The sequence below is a fragment of the Anopheles coustani genome, chromosome X (genome assembly GCF_943734705.1).
Source record: "Anopheles coustani chromosome X, idAnoCousDA_361_x.2, whole genome shotgun sequence".
Classification (NCBI taxonomy): Eukaryota; Metazoa; Arthropoda; class Insecta; order Diptera; family Culicidae; genus Anopheles; species Anopheles coustani.
This window is the reverse complement of record NC_071290.1, coordinates 8,062,311-8,083,999: the sequence shown is the minus strand read 5'-3', so window position 1 is coordinate 8,083,999 and position 21,689 is coordinate 8,062,311. Positions and strand designations below refer to the sequence as shown.

The following is a 21,689-nucleotide window of genomic DNA, read 5'->3' as shown; positions in this document are numbered from 1 at the left end:
TTAGACGCGGTCAAGATGATTTCGACTGCACACTGCGTTCCGGTGGCGCAAGCAAAAATGGAGCAATAAATATTTGTATGTGTGTGTGTGTGTGTGTGTCATGGGAAACAAGAGGAACACATGCAGCAGAGGGTAAGTTTCTAGCTGCATGTGGGGTTTTGGTGGTGCAGGAAGGGCGTTGTCTGAGTGTTTGCGGTTTTTGGCAGCTGAAGATCGCCTCCGGTGTGTAACGGTAGGTAACGGTAGTGACGGTCCAGGGCCTTCTACCAGCTACTACCAGCTCCTGTCCTCGTTGATGCGAACGGTGATGATCATACGGTGAGCGCGTCAGTAGTGGCGATGCTCCCGCCGTCCGTTGCCGTTGCTACCGAGGATGTTCGGCTCGCGGAAATCGTTCCGGTGGCTGCTCTTGTGATGGTGGTGATGGTGGCGCTTCTTCTCGCCCTTCACGCACACGTCCGACACGACCATCTCGGAGCCGTCCCGCAGGGCCATGCTGTCCCGCCCGTAGTCCCGGCTGCGCGCCGACGACAGGTTCTCGCGTGACCTGTCGGTAAAGAACCTGAGCAGCTGAGTGCCGTCGAGTGCCGAGCGGGGTGGGAGCGCCAAAACAAACCTACCTGTCAAGGTCGCGTGGCCGTCCGCCGGCTTGGTCGAGGTTCTCGCGTGACCGCGACCGGTTGACCGAGGGCGCGTCCATCGTTTCCTTTCGCTTCAGGCCCGAGTGTCCGCTGTGGCTGTGGCTCTTGGAGGCCGACTCGTGCAGGTTCTCCCACGCCTGCCGGTAGTAGCGGTTCAGCCCGTTCCGCGACTCCGAGCTCGAGCTGGAGAAGGACGCGACCGTGTTGCAGTCCGGCGACGCCCGGTGACGGTAGTGCTGGTTTGTGCTCCGATTCCTGCGCGTGCCACGAGTCGGAAGAGAAAAGACGATCAAGACTGGTGTTAAAGACGTACGGTTGAGCTCGCGAGGAAAGTGTGGGGAGTGGCTTTCTGTTTTCTACAAAAGTCAAACACGAGAGGAGAGTAGTGTACTATCTGGCGTGAGCGTGTGGGGTTGAGTCCCCGTCCCTTAGACCGGCCTCAGTCTCCTATCCTGTTCCAGCTGCCTACTAACCACCCGCGCCAACCCTCCCAGAACATCGTGCGACAGTGAGTGCTCCCAGCAGCACGTTGACAGTGTGGACAAGATAGCGATCATGAATGAGCTTGCACCAGAGCAGGGAAAGCGAGAATTGAACTGTCAAAAAGGAGCCCAAGGAGGAGAGAATAGGTGGCATAGCCTCTGAAGAGCACCCGCACACACTGTCATTGACCGGTTATCCGCTTTACGAGCGCAGCAATAGTGTCTTTAGAGGTCCTCCAGATGCAGAGGAGAGAAATCCAAATAAGTGGACAGCAAAGCTCTAGGAGAAATCCTCTACAATTTGACGGCTCTTTTCATACTCGGGGGAAGGTCTAGGAAAACTGGCCATCCAAACAGATGACAGTAGACAAAGCGAGGGAGAGAAAGACAGAGAGAGAGAGAGGTTAGAAGATATATATGAAGAAAGCCTTTCAGGACTCCAACAAGACAGGACAAAGCACACAAAGGCAACCAGAAGCGCAGAGCCAACGCGGGTGCAAGTGAGATCAGGTCTTACAGCTACAATCTACCCACAGAAGAACTAGATCGAACGATCCACAAGGCGACAGGAGGCAAATCACAAAAAGTTCGCAGGAGAAGCTGGATGGAAATCTGTATGGAGAGTGGAAAGCTTTGTTGCTCTTAAGTTTTGCGAAATGGTGATGGTTGGTTGGTGGTTGGTGGTTGGTGGCGGCAGTGATTTGGTTTTTGCTTTTTTACTTTATTTTATTGTGTTTGCTTGCTAGCGGTGGGTATGATGGTGGTGCGCTGGAACAGGATGGAAGCGAGATGCAGTTTGGTGTTTCTAACCAGTTTTTGTTTTCTTTTCTAAGCCTTGGTTTCCTTCCACCTACGCTGGTAGAATAGGGTTTTCTTTAAGCGGCCAAAGAACAAAACGTATTCGAAAGGAAACGTAAAGGAAAAAAGAAAACAAACAAAACAAAACCAAAAGGAAATGAAAGCGAGGCAAAACGGAAACAAAACAAACATAAAGAAAGGATGGAAGGAATAGTGGTAGAGAAGTGGTACACCATAGAGGGAAGCGAGTGAAACGAGAGAAGAACAAAAAAAAAGAAGAAACACAAACAGGTGACAAATAAATGGGCTCTTACATTTTTGTTTGCTTGTTTAACGGTTATGGTATTGTTGGTTGGGCCGTTTTTGTTTTTGGTTGGTTGGTTGGTTGTTTGGTTGGTTGGTTTGTTGGATGGTTGGATGGTACGTTAGTAATTGTAATGTATGTACTGTAATATGCGCGTATCGTTGTATAGGCGCCGCTTTGGCACGGGAATGCCGATCGCTTGCGGTGTTTTGTTTCGATCTGTTTGTTTTAATGCTCTTTTGTTGTCGCTGCAGGTGTGTTACCAACTGGCCTTGTGGTTATGGCACTTTTTGCTGAGCTTGGTTGAGGTTTAGTAGCAAGTGAAGCTAGTATGAAGGTAATACGAGCGATGCTGGTAGTACGATCATAGTGGTAGTAGGAAGAGTAATAGCAATGATAGCAACGGTAGAAGTAGTAGTAATAGTAGTAGTAGTAGTAGTAGTGGTAGTAGTAAGAGGAGGAGGAGTAGTAGTTGTAAAGCATTAGGAGTGGAAGCAGTAGTTATAGCTGACGCTGATGTTTCCTTCATCTCGAGCCGATGTACTAGCGGTTGCTAGAGCCATTTCCACTGGTAGTAGTCGTCATGCGTCGATATTACTTCACTCCATCACCCTGTTGTCACCGAACACACTACCAAACCGAGGTGCTCACAGCTTCCAGATCATCCGATCCCGTTACGTTTGCAGGCGTGTGTGGAAGATCAGGTGGCTTTGGTGCTGGCACCTGGTCCAACTACTACTACCTCCATTTCGCGTCACCGCGTCTGTGTGGTGGTTCGCTTCGCTAAGTACACGGTTGACATCTTGCTCGTCGGATGTTTTTCGTTCGTGTTTTGTTTTGTTTGGTTTTGTAAGGGAAAGAGCACCACTAGCACAACCACAACCACACCATCACCGGCCACTTTTACTCCTTTCGCTTCCTCCTTTTCCGCTTCCGCCTCCTCCGCGACGCCCCCTCCGACTTCGAAAAGAACCTCGTCACTCGTCAAAGGAAGGGGAGGGATATATGGGGGGCAATATAGTGTGAACTCTACGAACTCCTCGTTCCTCCAATGCTTCATACTGTTCGCCATTGTTCGCGGGACGTTTCACTGGTTGGCATATGCAGTAAAACAACAACCTCTATCTCTTTGATCCTCCACTCGATCGAGAATTTGCAAAGGGTTTTGGCAAGGTAAAAGAGGAAGAAGCCAGGAGTCTGATATCTCTGAGCCTGCGCCGCTCAAGTCCTGTTAGAGCTTGTGTGCGGAAGAAGGGGAAGGTTGTCAGATCATCTCCATCTCTCTGCCGTCGCTGTGTAACCGTCGAGAGGGGGATTTAGATGGCGTGTCTGATGCATTATCTACGTATTCTATAAAATGCTGTTAATTGGGTGCGGCATGATACGTCATGTCCTAGCAGTTGACAATTTCGCGGACGTTCCGGATTTCCTTCCTGCGAGTTGCCTTAATGTCTATACTGGTTTCATCTCCCATTTGCAAAGTTAAATAATAGTTAAATAATTCAAATAAATAGCTTAAGTACACACAAAATCGTGCCTGTTTGCTTTTGCCTTTCTTTCTTTCTTTCGTTTTTGAGTCTTTTCGCCTGTTTTTTTCCGCTGAACCCTAACGCAAGGCTTACGAGTAGGAAAAGGTGTTCTTCTTGTGAGCTCTTGCCGTAGTGTAGATGGTATTCATCCTACGCCGAGTTTGGACAAATTAATCGATGTACGTTTTGTTGGGATTGTTTTAGTGTTTGTTTTCAGTTGCGTGTTGGGCATATATTCCCCAAAGGAGTGGATATGTGTGTGTGTGTTTGTGTGTGTATTTGTATGTTTGTGTATGTACGTGTGAATATGTATGTTTCGTTCCGGACAGGGAAGCGGTTCGGCGTCGTGTTGCGTTGAAGACGAGAAGAGAAAGAGAAATAAAATCGTTGGGAAAAAAGATGGTTATTACTGTGTCGGTCGCCATTTAGTATATCTGCGAAGGAATGGGAGTCTCAAGCTGCGTTTTTATGCGCTTGTGTGAGAGCGTGTGTGTGTGTGTAAGTGTTTTGTACAACATTTGCAGCGTCGTTTGACGACGTCTCACTGCGAAGTGTGATTTGTGAGGATGCTAGAGCAAGAAGCTGCCTTAAAGCGCCTTTCGGGGTACGATGTAGAAGCGTTAGTCACACTCAGGATACTGGCGAAACACATCGTTCCTTGGGAACGACTGGTAAAAAAAAACAGAAGTGCTATTTGTTTTTGTATGAGGAGTTCATAACTCGCAATTCGCTACTAAAAAAGTGAATGAAACAGTCTCTCATATATAAAATTTCGTCTCTCATATATCCCCGAATTAGAACCAGCTCTCGTGAATTCCATCTGTCAAAACTTTGATTACTAAACCTCTCAATGGATTTTTGAATCTGATTGAACAATTTTAAAAGCATCATGATGTTCCAATTAGTTTTTGAACTCCTTGATGATTTATAACTCTAACTCTTACTAATGATTTGAATCCCAGAAGAACTTCTTAGTCACAATGAGGACTCATCACTCATCCATGCATATCGTGGTGGAAAGCTAATTAACTAAAGCTTTTTAGGGAAGAATCCTATCTTAAAATTCCGTAATGCACAATATTGTGTCCTTCTATCGAATCCATCTCCTTCAGCAGCTTTTAACCAGCTAGCAACGAGCGTAGAAGCAGGCAAGTGAGTGTGTGTATGTGTGTGTGTGTGTGGTTAATGAAGCGGCATGAAATAACACCAGCTAACCGTTCCTTTCTCTCGTTTAACACAGGTGACGAAAAAGGCTCAAATCGTTTTGTTAGAGTACGTGTGTGTGTGTGTGCGTGTGCGTGTGTGCGTGTATGACTGGTTGTGCATGTGTAGGTATTGTGAGGGGGAGCATGCAAGAAGTTGTATGTCGGCGAGTCGGTAGAAAGGATGGACTTTAAGTCCGGAGTTGTTGGAGTTCGTGAAAAGAAATCGCGCGCGCGCGCGTGTGTGTGTGTGTGTGTGTGGTGTATACGTGTGAGCAACAACATAGACAAGCCATGGGGCGCATGCAACGTCTGGTGAAGAAGAGCGGGTGAGACCCAACGGGTGTCCAGTACACAACCACGCACAACAAACATAGAGAGAGAGAGAGAGAGAGAGAGAGAGAGGGGGGGCAAGGCATGTAGGACAAGGCAGGTCGGTAATCACCTTCGGACGACGATCACGATGGTGGTGATGACGGCGGCCAGGAACACGAACCCACCGAACGCACCGAGCGCCACAATGGCGCCGAGGTTCAGCTTGGCGTTCTTCGACTCCTTTCGGTCGCCGGCGGCGGCTCCCCCGAGCCCCGCTCCCCCGGCACCGCCTGCACCGGCGGCGCCGCCCCCACCCGGCACGAGCCCGTCGGCGCCGGTCACTCCGGCCGCCCCTTCGGACGGGTCGACGGCGAACGGTACGTTCACCTTGGGCGCCTGATCGTACTGGATGTTGACGCTGCCGGCGATCTCGTTGTCCTGCGGGTGGATGTCCAGCGGGTCGTGCGGCTTGGGCGGTGTGCGGCCACGCGTCGTCGACGGCGCGGGCGGCAGAGTGGTGCTGCTGGTGGAGGTCGTGGTCGTGGTCGTCGACGGCGTACCGGCGGCGGGACGGCGCCCTGCGGTCGGACGGTAGGTGTGCGGGGGCAGTGGGGACGGTGGCGTGACACTCACCGGGCTGGTGGTGGTGGGGCTGGGGGAGGCCGGCAGCTTCGGCCGCTGGCCGTCCGAGGCGCCGTTCGGCAGGACGACGACGGAGGGCTGCAGCGGGCGGTAGGGCGGACGGGCCGCCTCTTCGCGCACACTTCCGGGACGCACTTCTGGAGGTGGAGGTGGAAGAGAGTAGTCTTCGTTAGTGCCGATGAAGTAGCCCTCGAGGCTGTCAAAGTCTTCGTCAAAGGTCGGAACGTTCGCGTCATCGTCGTCGTCGTGGTTGTTGTTGAGGTTAGGGTTGCGGTGATCGGTCGCGGCGTTCTCGTCCCCGTCGTCGTCGTCGTCGTCGTAGAGGTTATGTTCGCGGTAGTACAAGTCGTCGGCGTCGATCCGCGTCGGGCGGAAGTAACCCGTCTCCCCGTCCGTACCGTCATCGATCTCGATGCTGCTGATGGGCGACTCGGAGGGCACCTGAGCCTGGCCGCTGCCGGTCGTGCTGAAGCTGAGGATAGGGCGCACCGTGGTCGGGGGCCGGGCGGTGGTTGCGGTCGTTGCCGTCACACCTGGCGCCGGACGACGCCCTCCAGCGGTTGGTGCGGGTCGTCGTGACGCGGCGGACGTGGTCTGCGGGACCAGCGTCGTGCTGGCGGGAGCGAGGGTGGGACGCACGGTGACAGGGCCGGGCGCGGCCGGGTCCGGTATGCATTTGGGCAGCGTGTGGCTCCACTGGCCGGTCGCGGTGCACAGTAGCTCCGGCTCGCCGTCCGGCACGAAGCCACGGTTGCAGAGTACCTCCGCCCGAGAGCCGTACACCGTCTGGTTGGGCGCGACGATGACTCCGTTGGCGAACAGCGTCGGCAGTGGGTCACACTCGATGAGCTCGCAGCGCGGCGGCGGACCGTTCCAGCGCTCGTCGATGTCGCAGGTCAGCACAGCGCGGCCCACCATCTCGTAGCCCTCGGCGCACCGGTACATCACCGTGCTGAGATAGCCGACGGTTCCGTTGATCAGATCGTAGTACCCGTGCGGGATCGATGCCGGCAAACCACACTCGATGTCTATCAGCGTCAATGAGAACAAGTGCACAAGAGTTAGTTGTACTGTCGTACTGTATGAATCTTCAGGCGAGAATCATTCATCGACGATCTATTCTGATTGAATCTCATGAATCTTTAGGGATTCGTATCTCAAAAGCGTCGATGAATCTTTGGAAACCCTAATCCAGGAGGCTATTAATCATGTATGTATTAATCTTTGGTACTCATGAATCTCTCTTTGAAAGATTCATGAATCTCAAAAACGAAGCAAAGCGATTCATGAACCTGATTCGGAATTACTCAACTCTAGTGAGTTGACATCAACGGTCTAACGGTCCGGGGAGCTGATACGCAATAGCAGCGGTCCCTGCCTTCTGCTCATCTCGTTGAGTTCTGAACCACCTCCCTACAACAAGTTAGTGGCTCACCAAACACGTTCGTTAATGTGACTTGCTAAATCCAGTAGCTTAGTCATTTCACCAAAGATTCGGAGTCATCTGAGACATAAAATGTCATAAGTCGTCTGAGTAGGTGAGTTTGCAATTCAGTACTTTGTTGAAATACCAGTACTTCACCTTAGGATCTCTATTGTAGTCTCGTAGTCCAGAGAAATCATCCAAGTAACATAAAGTGGGTCTAACAATGATCTCAATGCTATATCGCTAAATCTCACCTCAAAAGTAAAAATAAATGCTGTGATAAAACAGTTTTAGGAGTAAACCTACAAAACGTTGTTAGAAAACTATTTAAAGGCTGAAAATAGCCTTAACGTGAGAGATTAACCCAACCTGTTGATATCGGCACTGAGATGGGAGAAATGGGACTTACACTTGCACACCGGTGGGAACTCGTTGTAGAAGCCGGTCTCTAGGCAGGTGCGCTGCTGCGGTCCCACCAGCAGATGGCCCTCGTCGCAGCTGTACACGACTACAGCGCCCACGTCGAAGCCCTTCGGGGCCACCATGGTCGAGTTGGGTGGCTGTTCCGGTCGTCCGCATGCCTTTGGCTCTGGAAATGGAAGGACGGACGCGGAAGAGGGTATGGTATATCGTGCAGAAGCAGTGAGTATGGGCAAGTGGCGACTTACGATGCTGGCAGATGAAGTTGAGCGGCGTGTTGCAGTTGGTGTCACTCCACAGCCATCCCTTGGAGCCGTCGTAGCGCGCGCAGTCCTCGTCGCCGCCGGGCAGGTTCCAGAACGACACCGACACCTCCTCGCCGCCGATCCACTTCCAGGTGTTGCGGTCCTGCGCGTCCCGCACCGCTCCCATCCAGTACTGCGACGAGGTGTCGCTCCGGTGGCGCCTCCACAGCTCCCAGCTGATGAAGCCCTGCAGGGCCGGGTTGCTCTCGTTGATGAGGGTGCCTCCGCGCGCTCGGCAGAAGGCGAGTGCGTTCGGCAGGGTAGCCGGCTGTCGGCTGTAGAAGATGTAGCACTTGCCGTTGTATGAGGCGGACGCACCGGGCGGCTGGTCGCGGAAGGCCGGGCATCGCTCAATCGGAAGTGCCTGGTCGGTGTAGACGAAAGCCTCGCAGATGGACAGCTGGCTCGGGGCGCTGGTTTCCAGGTGCACCGAGACGAACGCACCCGGCATCGGCGGGTTGCAGGGCAGGAAGAGCGGCTGGCCCTCCTCGAGTGTGCCGGTGAACCGATTGCATACCGGGTTCGTCCCCAGATCCGGCCTGTTGTTACCCACGCGCACCACTATGGTCGCCGGTTTTCCATTGCCTGCAGGGAACACCGGATCGAGATGTTGAAGTCTACCCAGGCACTGAGTGCGGAGATACTGCCAGGAGTTCACTTACCACAGCAGGACTTGCCAAAGTCCAGGCGCACCAGCTGCACCATGTAGGGCTCGAGCAGGTTCACGTACCACCAGGGCACACGCTCCGGTTTGGTCAGCGAGCAGGTGTCCGGGGAGAAGAACGCCGACGTTGAGCCGTCGATCGCCTTCTGCGGGATACCCGAGCCTTCGGTCGAGATCTGCATCGGTGCCTTGCCGGCTGCAACGTTCAACACTGCAACGGGAGAAAGAGCACGAACGTTAGAAGAGAGGTCACTGGAAAATTACTAGTTGAACTCCTGATTCCAGCAAGTCCTCAGACATTCAGCGACATGCATGATTCAGAATTGACACGCGGAGGAGCCCGGAACTCTTACTGTTACTGTCCGTGAGGCAAGAACTCGTGATTCCAGGAAGTCCTCAGACATTTACAACTGCATGTTTCAGAATTGACACGCGGAGGAGCCCTGAACTCTTACTGTTACTGTCCGTGAGGCAAGAACTCGTGATTCCAGCAAGTCCTCAGACATTCAGAGACATGCATGTGTCAGAATTGACACGCGGAGGACCCCTGAACTCTTACTGTTACTGTCCATGAGGCAAGAACTCGTGATTCCAGCAAGTTCTCCGACATTTACAACTGCATGTTTCAGAATTGACACGCGGAGGACCCCTGAACTCTTACTGTTCATGAGGCAAGAACTTCTGATTCCCGAAAGTCCTCAGACATTCGGAGACATGCATGTTTCAGAATTGACTCAGACGAACCCTGAACTCTTACTGTTACTGTCCGTGAGACAAGAGCTTCTGATTCCCGAAAGTCCTCAGACATTCAGAGACATGCATGTTTCAGAATTGACACCCTGAAAACCCGTGACCTCTTCAATCGTCCGAGCAATCAGTATGTACTGTTAAGTCCGTTAGCGAGTGTTCAGGGCACAATTATCCTCTTGGTAGCCAACCCATAACGGCATTCCTGGCCGTAACCAATCGCTAAGTACTTTGTCCACCGATCGGGGTCAAACCCTTATCCACTATCATCCGGACAGGATTGGGGCCCGCAACCCTCCACGATAACGGGACGCCCTCCCTCTCTCTTTTTCTTGCCCTTTGCTCCAAAAACTCCCTTTGACCCGCTTCCCGGCCATTCCAAAAAAAAGATCCGTTCCTTAATCCACTTCTCGGCGCACTTTCATTCGCCCCGAAAACAAACATGAAACTCACGCTCGGAAGCGCAATAGTTAGTAGGTCGGATAAGGCGGACGCCATCTAGCATCGAGCAGCAGCGGACCCGCGGAGTAACAGATACGTTACGCTGGATAACAAATATGATCCGCGGGGATAATGGCTGCTATCCACAGCAGCAACAACAAAGTCAATTCCTAATCGCGCGTTGATTGAACGGTGCTTGATGACCATTCAATTCCGCCGCCGCCTCCTCGAGAGGGTCGGTACCGGTTTACGCGCACGCTGTCTATATCCCACGGCTCCGTGGTATGTTGTGGCCTACTAATGGCGGTGTTTCCCCCTTTTTTGGTTGGTGCAGGTGTGGTGGTCCATCTGAAGTGCTGAAGGGGTTCTCCGGAAAACCTAACCTCCAACAAGTTGAAAGGTTTTGCTCGGATGAGTGTCTAGAGGTCCGGTGGCCAGAGCTCCATTAATCATCCCTCCATCGGAAACCCGCCCATTATCACGATGTCTCGCGGTGATGAACGTTACCCAAAATAAGAGCCAGCCCTGGGTGGTTACCTTATCAAAAGGAGGACTCTTGAGGTTTTAGTTTTTTATTTCGTTTCGTGCCGTGTTTGGTATGTTTCCACTTGATCCACCGACGGGGTAGATCCATTCCCCCCACCTCCCTTTCCCACCTAACGGTGGTTGATACGCCCGGGGGGAAACTTGGGAAAAATCGAACCTGCGAAGATCGGCGATCGGAAGGTGCGATGCTCTATTAGCGAACCGAACACCTTGTTTCGGCTTTCTTTACCTTGCGCTTCTTCCCCCCCCCCCCCCCCCCCCCCGTTTTCTTTCTGCTTCATTGACCACAAGCGGGTTGAAGAAGGTGAGTAAGCTGTTATGTTGTGTTTTTGTGTGTGGCTTTTATCGAGAATTTTCCCCTCTGCCACCATCCCTTCCCCCCCCCCCCCCCCGCGCCGGCATCTGCACTCACGTACCATCTGCTTCGGTCATTACCGTGTGCCACTTGGCAATTTCTCTCCAATCCCGGCTGATTCTGGCTGGAGCTGGCTAATTTCTAACTTATATCGGTGGTTATTCCCCCCTCCCCCACCCACCCCGTCCCTTTCCGCCACTCCCGCGGGCGTAATTGGCCCCGAGGGGCGAGCTGAGTAGAGTGTGGCGCACAGTGGTACGAAGTGGGCGGACAACAAACGGCAAAAGTATTTATTCACTTCACTGAGGCACAAGTAAATTAATAAAAGTAATACAACTGTTTATTTATTCAACGTATTAGTCTACAGCTTAACTACTTGCCATTAAAAGTGATATATGAAAAATCTGTTTCCTATTGGCATTCCGTTTTCTGTTCTAACTTACACGAAGCTAAATGTCACCCAAAAATGTCACCCAAAAGTGGGTGACAGCAAAATTCAGTTCTAAAAAGGGTTTGATCCATAAATAAATGAAAATGTAACATAAAAATTATAGTAATATTTTATATCACTTCTTGGAGAAGCTAACTTTTTGCTCAGCCGTCAAAAATCGTTGGTTTAATAAAATTTTATGAGCAAATTAAATGAAAAAAGATTGTTCTAAAAAGTGTGCTAAAAAAAAACGCTTGGCAGTCAACGTGTTAAAAGTTATATATGAAAAATCTGTTTCCTATTGGCATTCAGTTTTCTGTTCTAACTTACACGAAGCTAAATGTCACCCAAAAGTGGGTGACAGCAAAATTCAGTTCTAAGATGTTTTTGATCCATAAATAAATGAAAAAGCAACATATAAATTATAGTAATATTTTATATCAATTCTTGGAGAACCTAACTTTTTGCTCAGCCGTCAAAAATCGTTGGTTTAATAAATGTTGTAAAAAACTTATATTAAAAAAGATTGTACTAAAAAAGTGTACTAAAAACGCTTGGCAGTTAACGTGTTAATTGTTTTATAATCGTTGTTTATTGTTTATTAGGTCCATCGGACATTGTTTGTCTACACGAACACTTATGAAGTATATTACAAAATTAGGAAAAACGCAAACGCAGAGAGTCACGAAAAGAGGCTTGGGACATGTTTAAAGCTAAACAAATCTGAGTACTCATACTCAATTCATTTTGAGAATGAAAATCAAGGGTATTTTCCAAGTCGTAATCCAGCGGAAAGCTAGATTCTGCGAAAAGACCACTGAACTACCAACAAGAACATTTATTTTGAGTTCCTATTTTCCGAATGAAATGTCCACCCACTGATCCCACCGTGCGGCATACCCTTTGCGGTGCGGGAAATGCAACAAACAAAAACAAAACGGAACGAAGGAAAAAAAAACACCCTGACGTGGCCGTGATCAGCATACGATAGTAATATAATAATTTATTAAAAAACACCTCACAAACGGAATAAATCTTTCTTTCGGTGGAATGCCGGAAGGCGGGAGCGTGCGGGGCCGGTGTGGTGTGGTGAGGGGGAGAAACATAACGGAAGCGGGCAACACCTAGCCCGCGGCACATGAACGGGATGATGAACAGTTCGTGGTCGGGCAATATCTGTTTTTCTGTTGTTGTGTTTTCATGTACTTTACTTTCCTGCCTTTGCCTCCCATGTGGGTCTGTGTGTGTATGTGTGTGTATGTGTGTGTGGCTAAGTGTGTTTCCCTCGATGTCCGTATCTTTTTAACGGGGATTCGCTCCATATAGTCCGGCACCACGGCGCTCCTCTAAACGGGGCATCAGGCGGGCAAAATTCAGTTATTTTCGACGGTTTGATTGTTTCCCGCGGCCGGATCGAAGCGATGCTGGCCGGCAGAGATAAGCTAATTAAATGTACGGTGCTTGGAGGTAAGTTCCCCGGCAACACAAGTGACACATTGTCGACGTACCGAAAGGCAGACGCGCCGGTTTGAAATTGGCGATAAATTACCGTAGAGTCGATGACGCCCGAAACCAAAACGGTCGAGTATTTCCCGGCCGGATGCGTTCCCGGGCCGAGCCATCGTTCGGAAAGGGCCCTCCGAGGGGCCGGCGAGTGTCACGGCATTCCGGTGTTTCGGGCCGGTCGATGGGGTCCGTGAAATCGAACCCTGGTACGCCTAATCTTGGCTCAATCGACCAAAACAACTCCATATCGAACGCTGTACGACGAAAATAAATCTATCCGTCAAGGTGGAGTTGTGCAACGTTGATGGAGTTATGTAAATTTTACATAATACAATACGTACTCTAAACCTAACCCACTCTTAGTATTCCTATCCCTGCTCTAAAATAGTTGACTGCCATGTCACCCGAAAGTGAGTAACAGCAGCAATAAGTTCTAAAAAGTTTTCGACGCGTAAATAAATGAAAATTCAACATAAAAACTACAGTAATATTAAAAACAAATACTTCAGGAAGTTAAGTCTTCGCTTGGTCTTCGAAAACCGTAGGTTTGACAAATGTTATAAACAAATTTTATTTAAAAAAATTGTACTAAAAGAATGTACTAAAAACGTTTTGCAGTCAACGGTAAGCTTTAGTTGACCGGCGTCTTGATCACATTCGGATTAGATTCTCTTCACTTCCTCAATATTGTTTTGGATGAAAAAACCGTATTTATAAGAAATTCTCTAGTGGAAGTCCAACAAAAAATGTTAAACGTGTTAAAACCATAAACATTTCAAAAAAATATTATCTCCAACTAATCAGCTCTCAATTGTACTTAGTTCTCCAGTAGTGTTCTCCTCCCAACTTCTCTGCTGTTCTTGCACTTTTGCAAACTTTTAAATGAGCTAGACAATATCACAGCAATATTTTGTAATGCATGCAGTTTCTTTGGTTCGAAAGCAAACATTTATTGTCATACAAAAAAAAAGATCCCAAGGGAGTTGTAATGCAGAACTACGTAAGCTACGTGAAATATGTAGCTAAACTTTTTTTGCTTAATTTTTCCAATATAATAATACACTGTTTTAAAACATATATATATAAATATTCTTGTGAGCTAACTATTGGTATACATTTCAAATAAATCAACACATTGATTAATTAATTTGTTCTGCTTCATAATTTAAGCCGGTGGTAGTTATTGGGAGACTTTGCAATCAGTTGTCTTTTTTTTTTCTTACTAGTTTCTTTCTACTGCATGCGTGTATGGGATATCATTTGCTTAACAATAGTTTTCAACGGCTTCGATATAAATATACTTTTTTATAAATTGCTTTTGGTGATTAATTGGATCACATCTACAATTTACCATTTTGTTTAGTAGGACGCGAGCAGTTTTTTGTCGTAATTATTAATGCAGATGCGCTCTACTGTGAAAACTTTTTTAGAAAACTATCAGACAAACTAACTGCAATAATGGTGGCGAATGTAAGCGTTTTAAAATAAGAACTCGAATATATTACAATTTTCAAAATTTTGTACGAAATCTGTCCAGCCCCTTTAACACGTTGACTGCCAAGCGTTTTTAGCACACTTTTTTAGAACAATCTTTTATAATATAATTTGTTTATAACATTTATTAAACCAGCGATTTTTGAAGGCTAAGCAAAAGCTTAGCTTCCCAAAGAATTGATTTTAAATATTACTCTAATTTTTTTTAAATGCATTTTCATTTATTAATGGGTCAAAAACTTTTTAGAACTGAGTTTTGCTGTCACCCACTGTTGGGTGACATGGCAGTCAACGTGTTAATTGTCGGACGATCGAGATTGAGTTCGTTTTTATTTTTTTTGGAATGCTTCAAATGGAAAACGTTCGATTGAATATGGAATGAAGGAAACTTAGGCTGTCTGAAATGCGCACGGACAAGTTTTCCTGGTTCGTCATCATTATTCCGGCTGCAGGAAAAGCTCTCACTCTCCTCTCCCCCCCCCCCCCCCCTCGACCGGAAGGCGGAAGGAATGGAAAAGGCAACCGTCACCGAGAGACGCGCACAGGCTTACGCGGCCGGACGCGCGAATGCTCCAGTTTAGGAGGAACTAATTAGCGCAGCGCACTTTCACCCACCACCACCACCAGGAGGGAGGGAAGGGGGGAACAGGAGGGGGGGTTGCATCTAGCGAACGGTGCGCACTTTATGCTTCGCTCGCTTTATGACGTCGGGCGTGCGGTTCCGCGCGAGCGCCTTCCCGTTTTTCCACCGCGCAGCGCGATGATTCCCGTTAAGCGACGAACCCGGGCAAGTGTGTGCACGAATCAGGGCAAATCGAATCGAAGCCAGAGTGCTTTTCCTTTCCCCCCTCCGTCTCTTTCTCGCACATTACGCTTTACGTCACGGCCGAGGCGATGGAAAAACAGTTCGATCTAAATGAAATTTAATTTTTAATTTAATTGCCGTTGCGTTGCTGGCCGTGGTTCGATTTTTCCTTCCCTAGCCGAGGTTTACAGGTTTCCCGCACCGCACCGAACACTTCCACGTGTTCCTGCGTAGTGCTTCCGCCACCGGGAGGGCGCGCGCACACACAATGAAGGTTTGTTAATGCATCCGCATTGCTCGCAGTGTATATTGTTTTATTCGCCTTCCCGTTGCTCGAATGACGTAAGCCGCCACTGCACCATACGTGCTACACACCCACTACACACCCACACAAACATACGCGGAAATAATGCGCCTTTCGGGCAGTGCAATACCGATCGGTTGCCAAAACGAAAGACTTGGGCGCTTTCGAGAAAAAAAGCGACGAACCCTCCCCATTTCGCAGCGAACAAATATGAGCCAATTTTTTTTTTGTTTTTTTTTGGTGGCAAACAAGCAAAACGAGACTGTAATGTGAATCCGCCACTGTGCCGCTTTCTTCTTCCCTACCCTGCCACCCGCCATCCACTTGTAGTCAGTCTAACACCATCGCCAAAATTGAGGTTGGCCCCCGCGCCGATCGGTGGTTATTTGTTTCACTCCTCCCTCTTCTCCCCCCTCCCCCACAACCCTCCTGCATCACTCGTCTGTGCGTACGGGGGATGATGCATATTTATCGCTCACCCCAAATTGGAAGTGAGGTTCAAGCACTTGACCGGTTTTTGGGATATGCACACAAACACACACACACACATCAGCCGAAACGCACCGACCCGGGGGTAACGGGATATAGGTTATGGTTGGCGTTCTTTTTTTCTTCTTTTTTTTTTGTTGGTTTGTTGTCTTTCGGGGAAAGTTTAGCAATTCCGATTTTTTTTTGCTGTTGACACGTGAACGCCGATGTCACTTTTTGGGAGAGTTGGTGGAGAAAAAATGGAAAGTGTTTGTACAGCCCTTTTTTATTGCTTGCCTCCCACCTGTAGGAGGATGCTATGGAAACATTTACGAAGAGGATTGAACGAAAGTCGTTTGTTCTGCTTTCTGATTCAATAATCATTCATTAAAAGATGTTAAGATTCATCACTGCCAAAGATTTTTAAATCCATTCGAAACAATTGTGGATGAAAGATGCATGTCTATAACTGTCATCGAAAGACATTGCGAGTTAGAGATAAATTAGAGTCGCCAAAGGTGGAGGAATCATAAAGCCGCTCGGATTTCACTCAATTGAAATTCTGCGCTAAACGGTAAGGGTATGAATGAATCGGCTAATCGCACGTTCACGATCTGTGCGTGGCGCTGTAACGCACACACACACACCTTTCAGCCGCGTGACACTTTCCATCGAGCCTGGACGCCTTCGAGAAACCAAAACAAAAACGAACGATAAAGAAGAAAAAAAGGCAGGACCTTATCGTGCACCTTACTGTGTGAGTGCGGTGCGTCGTAGCGATTTCTGCCTGACGCTTTCTCCGGACTCTACATTCCATTCGTGATGATCATCATCTTCGCCCGGTCCCGCGGTCCGTGTTGCCAGCTTCCCCCCGGTGCCGCCGAGGGGGATTGAAAGCTTATTGGCATCGCGTTGAAGTTCATCAGCCCAAGACACCCCAGCGTGCGCGAGGGGAACCGAATGGGAGAAACGAGAGCGGAATAGAGAAAGTGGCCGTCTTTTTTACCATTCACCCTCGGGTTCGTCGCTTGCTCCCCTTGCGAAGTGGAAGCGGTGCCCGCCCGTTTACGATTGGACATTTCCTACGCGTTGATAGTGAGCTAGCAAATTTTCACCAACCGACCTTTTACCGACGCATCAACTTGCCGAAACGATGCCGAATAAGATGAGTTAATGTGTTTTGCTTGCTCTGATAACTCCCATTTGCTACATTATCGATTCTATTGAGCGCATATTGAGCACCCAATTTGTACTAACGTAGCTGTAATGTCCGTTAGAAGAAACAAGTTTACCTTTTTCGGTCACCAAGAGAAGCTTTCAACATGATTATAATGAAATTAATTTTCAAAACAACTCTAATTCATTTGTGAACTACTTGCAAACACTTTTTGGCGAAACGAAAAGTCCGTTTTAGATTCGAGGCAGAGTCAAAGCAATAAGTTTTACCAATGAGCACTTATTTTCATCTTACTAGATGGTTAAACGGAACTACATTACCTTAATCAGGAAACAAGTACACAAGAAATGAGAAAAAAATATTAAAATTCAGAAAGAATGTTTTCCAAATTTTCTAATGCAGGAGTTTCGAAAAAAAACACAAGACAAAAATAAAAACATACGTTGTAACAACAAAAAACTAACACTGGAAATCTAATTCACAGTTCTCAGGTAAACGTAAACTTAGATTTGTGTTTCTTATGAGCACGTTCGTATTTGCTTTCTAGAACTTTTCTATTTGAAAAAAGAAATGTTCGTTTTTTGTTTGAAAAATGTTACAACTTGTAAAACAACCAAGTATCAAAACAGTAAAGAGTCAAAAGAATGCCAAAATATGTCAACAGCAGCAGACAAATTAACCACTCCCACGTATTCGAATACATTTCCAATGCTCTCGATTCCATAAACATCAAACTTCATGTCAAGAATGTTTCTGTTTTGTTCTGATAAACATGTTTCCTGTAGAAATTACCAATTTAACGTGGATTTTTATTTCACTAGAGTAGTTTTTTTTAATTTAACACAGGAACTACCGTACGGTATTATGCCGTGTTTTTTTTAACAAATCAAAATCAATGAGAATTCGATAAAAGTTTCTTTTATGAGTTGCAAAATTGAATGTTAGCATGAGGTTCATAAAGCAAACATCAAAAACCGATAAAAACATAAATGAAAAACACCAGTGATTCTGGGTGTTTTTGTGTTCAGTTTTTACTTCATTTTTCGAAAATGCAGTTCGAAAAAGTATCGTAGAGAAATATATTTTAAATTTCTTTTTGTTTTCTCTGTTTATATCAACGCTAGCTAGCGTAACTATAACCTAATTGAAGGTGCTTGGAAGAAATCCTTCGCATTTGTCTTATTTATAAATTCTTAAAGGGCTGTCTGATTAATCGAAGAATGTTTTGAAGAGTACGGGGGAGGACAAAAAGAGTTTAAAAAGTCACGTGTTCAAGGTTGAGAGGTCGAGGGTACTCACCGCAGAAAGGAATGCCCTCCGGGATCCACTGGCCGTCCATGCAGACGCGCCGGGAGGGGCCGAGCAGCTCGAAGCCCCGCTCGCAGTAGTACGTGCAGACGGTGTTGTTGGAGAGTGCGTCGTCGCTGAAGATGACGCTGCCGTGGGCCGGCGCGCCCGGGAACTGGCAACCGCCGGCGGATGGCCGGCCGACCGACGTTGTGCCGGGAGCCGCCACCAGGCTGGCCGGGGTCGGGTTTTCATCTGTTTGGAAAAAAAAGGGGAAGAACTTAGAAACTGAGCTGCAATGCTTTACCGGAAGCTGGTATGTTGTCACCACCACCGCCTTCGTTGCCGGGTGGGGGAAGGGTGGAGGTGGAAGAACATCGAGAGCGCGCTCACCGATGACCTACATACATCCTCTCCGATCCTCCTGTTTACACTTTTTTTCCCATATTTCGAATCAGGTGGAATTCCAATCGAACGCTCGGTAAAAGAGATGGAAAAAAACACGTGGAAAACATAAACCCCGAAGACCTGTTCCGACGAAGACGAGCCAACGATGGCGGACTACTCCATAATCATCGCGCTGGAAGTGGAGCTGCCTGTTTTGTTCGTGTGTGTGTTTCTTTTTTTTGCATTTTATATTCTGAAGCGTGTTGTTTGGTATTTATTGCCTTTTTCTCACTCTTCGTGCAGAATTTTTTACGGAACTCCCATTCAGGGAGAGGTGGTGGGAGGGAGGATTGAACATTAACCATCTGTTGCACACTTTACCCCACTTTTCTCCCACTTTCTCCACCGCATCCCACCGAACATCGCATCGAAGAACATTCTTGTTTTGTTTTGCGGAAAAACACGGACAGGAGGAAAGCTTTTTCTCCGAGCCGTGGGAAAGCGACCGAACCCAGGCAGCAGATGGTTATGGGGTTTCGGGTGTCGTTTTAATAATTTTTCCTTCCACTAACACACACACACACACATAAAAAAGCACACATTACACAAGCGTTCCGTTCCGATCGAATGATGGCCATCAAATGGGCGTCCTTTGGTAATTAATCACACGCGATTCATGACCACTCGATCGGTTCATGGACCCCTCCCCTCCCCCCCCCCCCCCCCCCCCCCCTCGGCGCACTTGACATGCCGAAGAAATTTCCACCAGCAAGGGTTTCCACCCCGAAAATCTAAACCCGATAACGAGTAAATAAACATAATAAACGTCTGTTTGTGTAAACGGTCCATGGACGGACGGCGGAAGGAATTGGAGAGGAGGAGAGAATAGGAGAGCGTAACGGAGAAACCGGCGGATCAGGAAGCGGCGTATTGTTGACCCCAATTTAAGCGGCATGTGTGCGTGTGAGTAGACCGCACTTCCAAAAGTTGAAAAAGAAGTGGGCAACGGTTAATTCCTTCGCGTCTTCCAGAGAGGTAAAAAAGGGATGGGGGGGGTGGAGAGATGGTGTAAGGGGCGTTGAAGCGCATCCACTCATATAAAGGGTGTTCATTAATTACAATTTCATTGGAATTATTTGATAATGACCTTAAATGGTGGAGCGTAACCCTTCAAGCAAAACTGTATTGTGTTTGTGGATGTCAATTCCTGGATATCGTCCTTTCCTCTACAAGGTTGGACTCCGGTCAATGCCCAATAATCGGTAGGTAAAGTGCCAACATCCATTTCTACAGCGGCAAAGCTGTCGAAACAAATTTCTACGGCCCGCTGTCAAAAAAACTCGCGCATGTAAACACCGCAAAAAATATTGCGTTTGACAGCTCGTGCACAACATGAAGCGTAAAGTAGTTTCTCCGCCCGATCAGATAGTGCACTGAATTAGATCGTTCGATGGTTTCCGGTTCTGGTGTCCGATTGTATGTTGTTGAAACTGACGTTTTAACAACTTACATTCATCGTTCCTTACTTGGACAAATCTCTATCATCACATCGCAACACGGATTACAGCTAAACGGAAGGATTTGATACCTCTAATCTCCTCTTATTGATCAGTACTTATTGATCGACATTCGTGCAATCTGACAGCGTGTTTTTTATTTCATGAGTGTTGGGTTAAAGTTCATTACGTCAGAGCGTTCATTGCGTCAGATTGTTTTGGATTCGAGCGTCATTTGGTTTCTTTAAGTGTCAACTATCACGGACTAGTTTGAGATCGGCTGTGGGACGAGTTTAAGCCCGAAAGGTCCCGGTTGGTTGGGATACGGTGTGTCGAAGACTGTCACCCATCTTTTAGATGTTGTTGTCCCGGAAAAGTCAGGTTGTTAAAGGGTGTTTTACAAAAGCGTCGTGTACATCCGATGCCACTTATAGTTTGGACGAGAGAAGGGTGTCTCCACCTAACGGATGCATATGTTCGGGCCCATATGCTTATGGTGCAGCATAATGCTTGCGAAACGAAGAGTGCAAGCTTCGTGGTTCGCTGCAGCTCGCAACATATTGCGACAATAGCATACACTTGTGCTGACTCATGCCGCTCTCCATCTTGCCGTGCTGTCCTCCGTGTCTCATGCAAGAAGAATGTTCCTTCATGCACACACACACACACACACAAACGCGCCCTAATAATGCTTTTGTTGTTTCCCTCTCCGTTTCCCACTGTTTTGTCCGCCCCTTTTTTCAACTGTTGAACGTCAGACGAACCCCGGCTCGCGGTGGTTGTTTTGTCATTGCGAGTGAAGCGAGTGAAAGTTACCAACAAACCCCTGTGCCCCCCCCCCATCCCCTCCTCGCCCGACAAAGGGAAGAAGAAACGAAGACACCGCGAACCGTTGGCGAAACGACCCGGAGAGTCGAAGAGGAAAGGTCTTCCGAGACAGCACCAGAAGCGCAGGGTGGAGTGTGTATGTGGAGTGCCGGTGAGCAGAAGTGAGAGTGACGGTGGCATAGAGTACACAATCTTGCGACTTCTTCGTCTTCACAATTTCTGCTTCTTCCTCTGCTTTCCACGATCTCGGCGAACAATGGAGGAAAAGTGTTTCGTATCGTTTCGGTCGCCAGCAGATGGAATGTTGTTGTTGGTGGGCGGTGGGGGGGGGGAAGGGAGGAAAACTAAAACGCCCCCAGGAAACCACCACCCACTCGCCGAACCCTCCAACCGTGCGGGGAACAAAAGGGCAAAAAGTCACACGGTCGAAAGCGAGAGTGCAAACCGAGGGTAGTTCGAAGATTGGATGGGGAGGGGCCTTGTGGGCTCCCCTCCCTCCCCCTACCTTTGCCATAGGTCATTGGGGAATGGGGCACAGAACTTGCGTGCGGTGAGGTCGCGAAACAAAACAAAACTGGCGAAACAACGAAGCGAGAAGAGAGGAACGGCAACATGAATAAAACACCACACGAGAAAGTAGGGAAAGCACCGCAAGGAGTGCGCACTTGGCCGGGGTTGAGATTGTTGATC

General features: G+C 48.2%; 1 protein-coding gene across 1 annotated transcript; it reads right to left on the bottom strand.

Moving 5' to 3' along the window:
- Positions 1 to 327: 327 nt before the first annotated feature.
- On the bottom strand, positions 328 to 20,776 carry LOC131268990 (uncharacterized). Its single transcript, XM_058271300.1, has 8 exons — positions 20,749 to 20,776; positions 18,301 to 18,543; positions 8,727 to 8,939; positions 8,008 to 8,649; positions 7,749 to 7,928; positions 5,402 to 6,941; positions 621 to 896; positions 328 to 547 (listed from the first exon to the last, which is right to left on the bottom strand). The coding sequence occupies exons 1-8, from the start codon at positions 20,774 to 20,776 to the stop codon at positions 328 to 330; spliced, it is 3,342 nt and encodes a 1,113-aa protein (XP_058127283.1).
- Between the last annotated feature and the right edge of the window lie 913 nt (positions 20,777 to 21,689).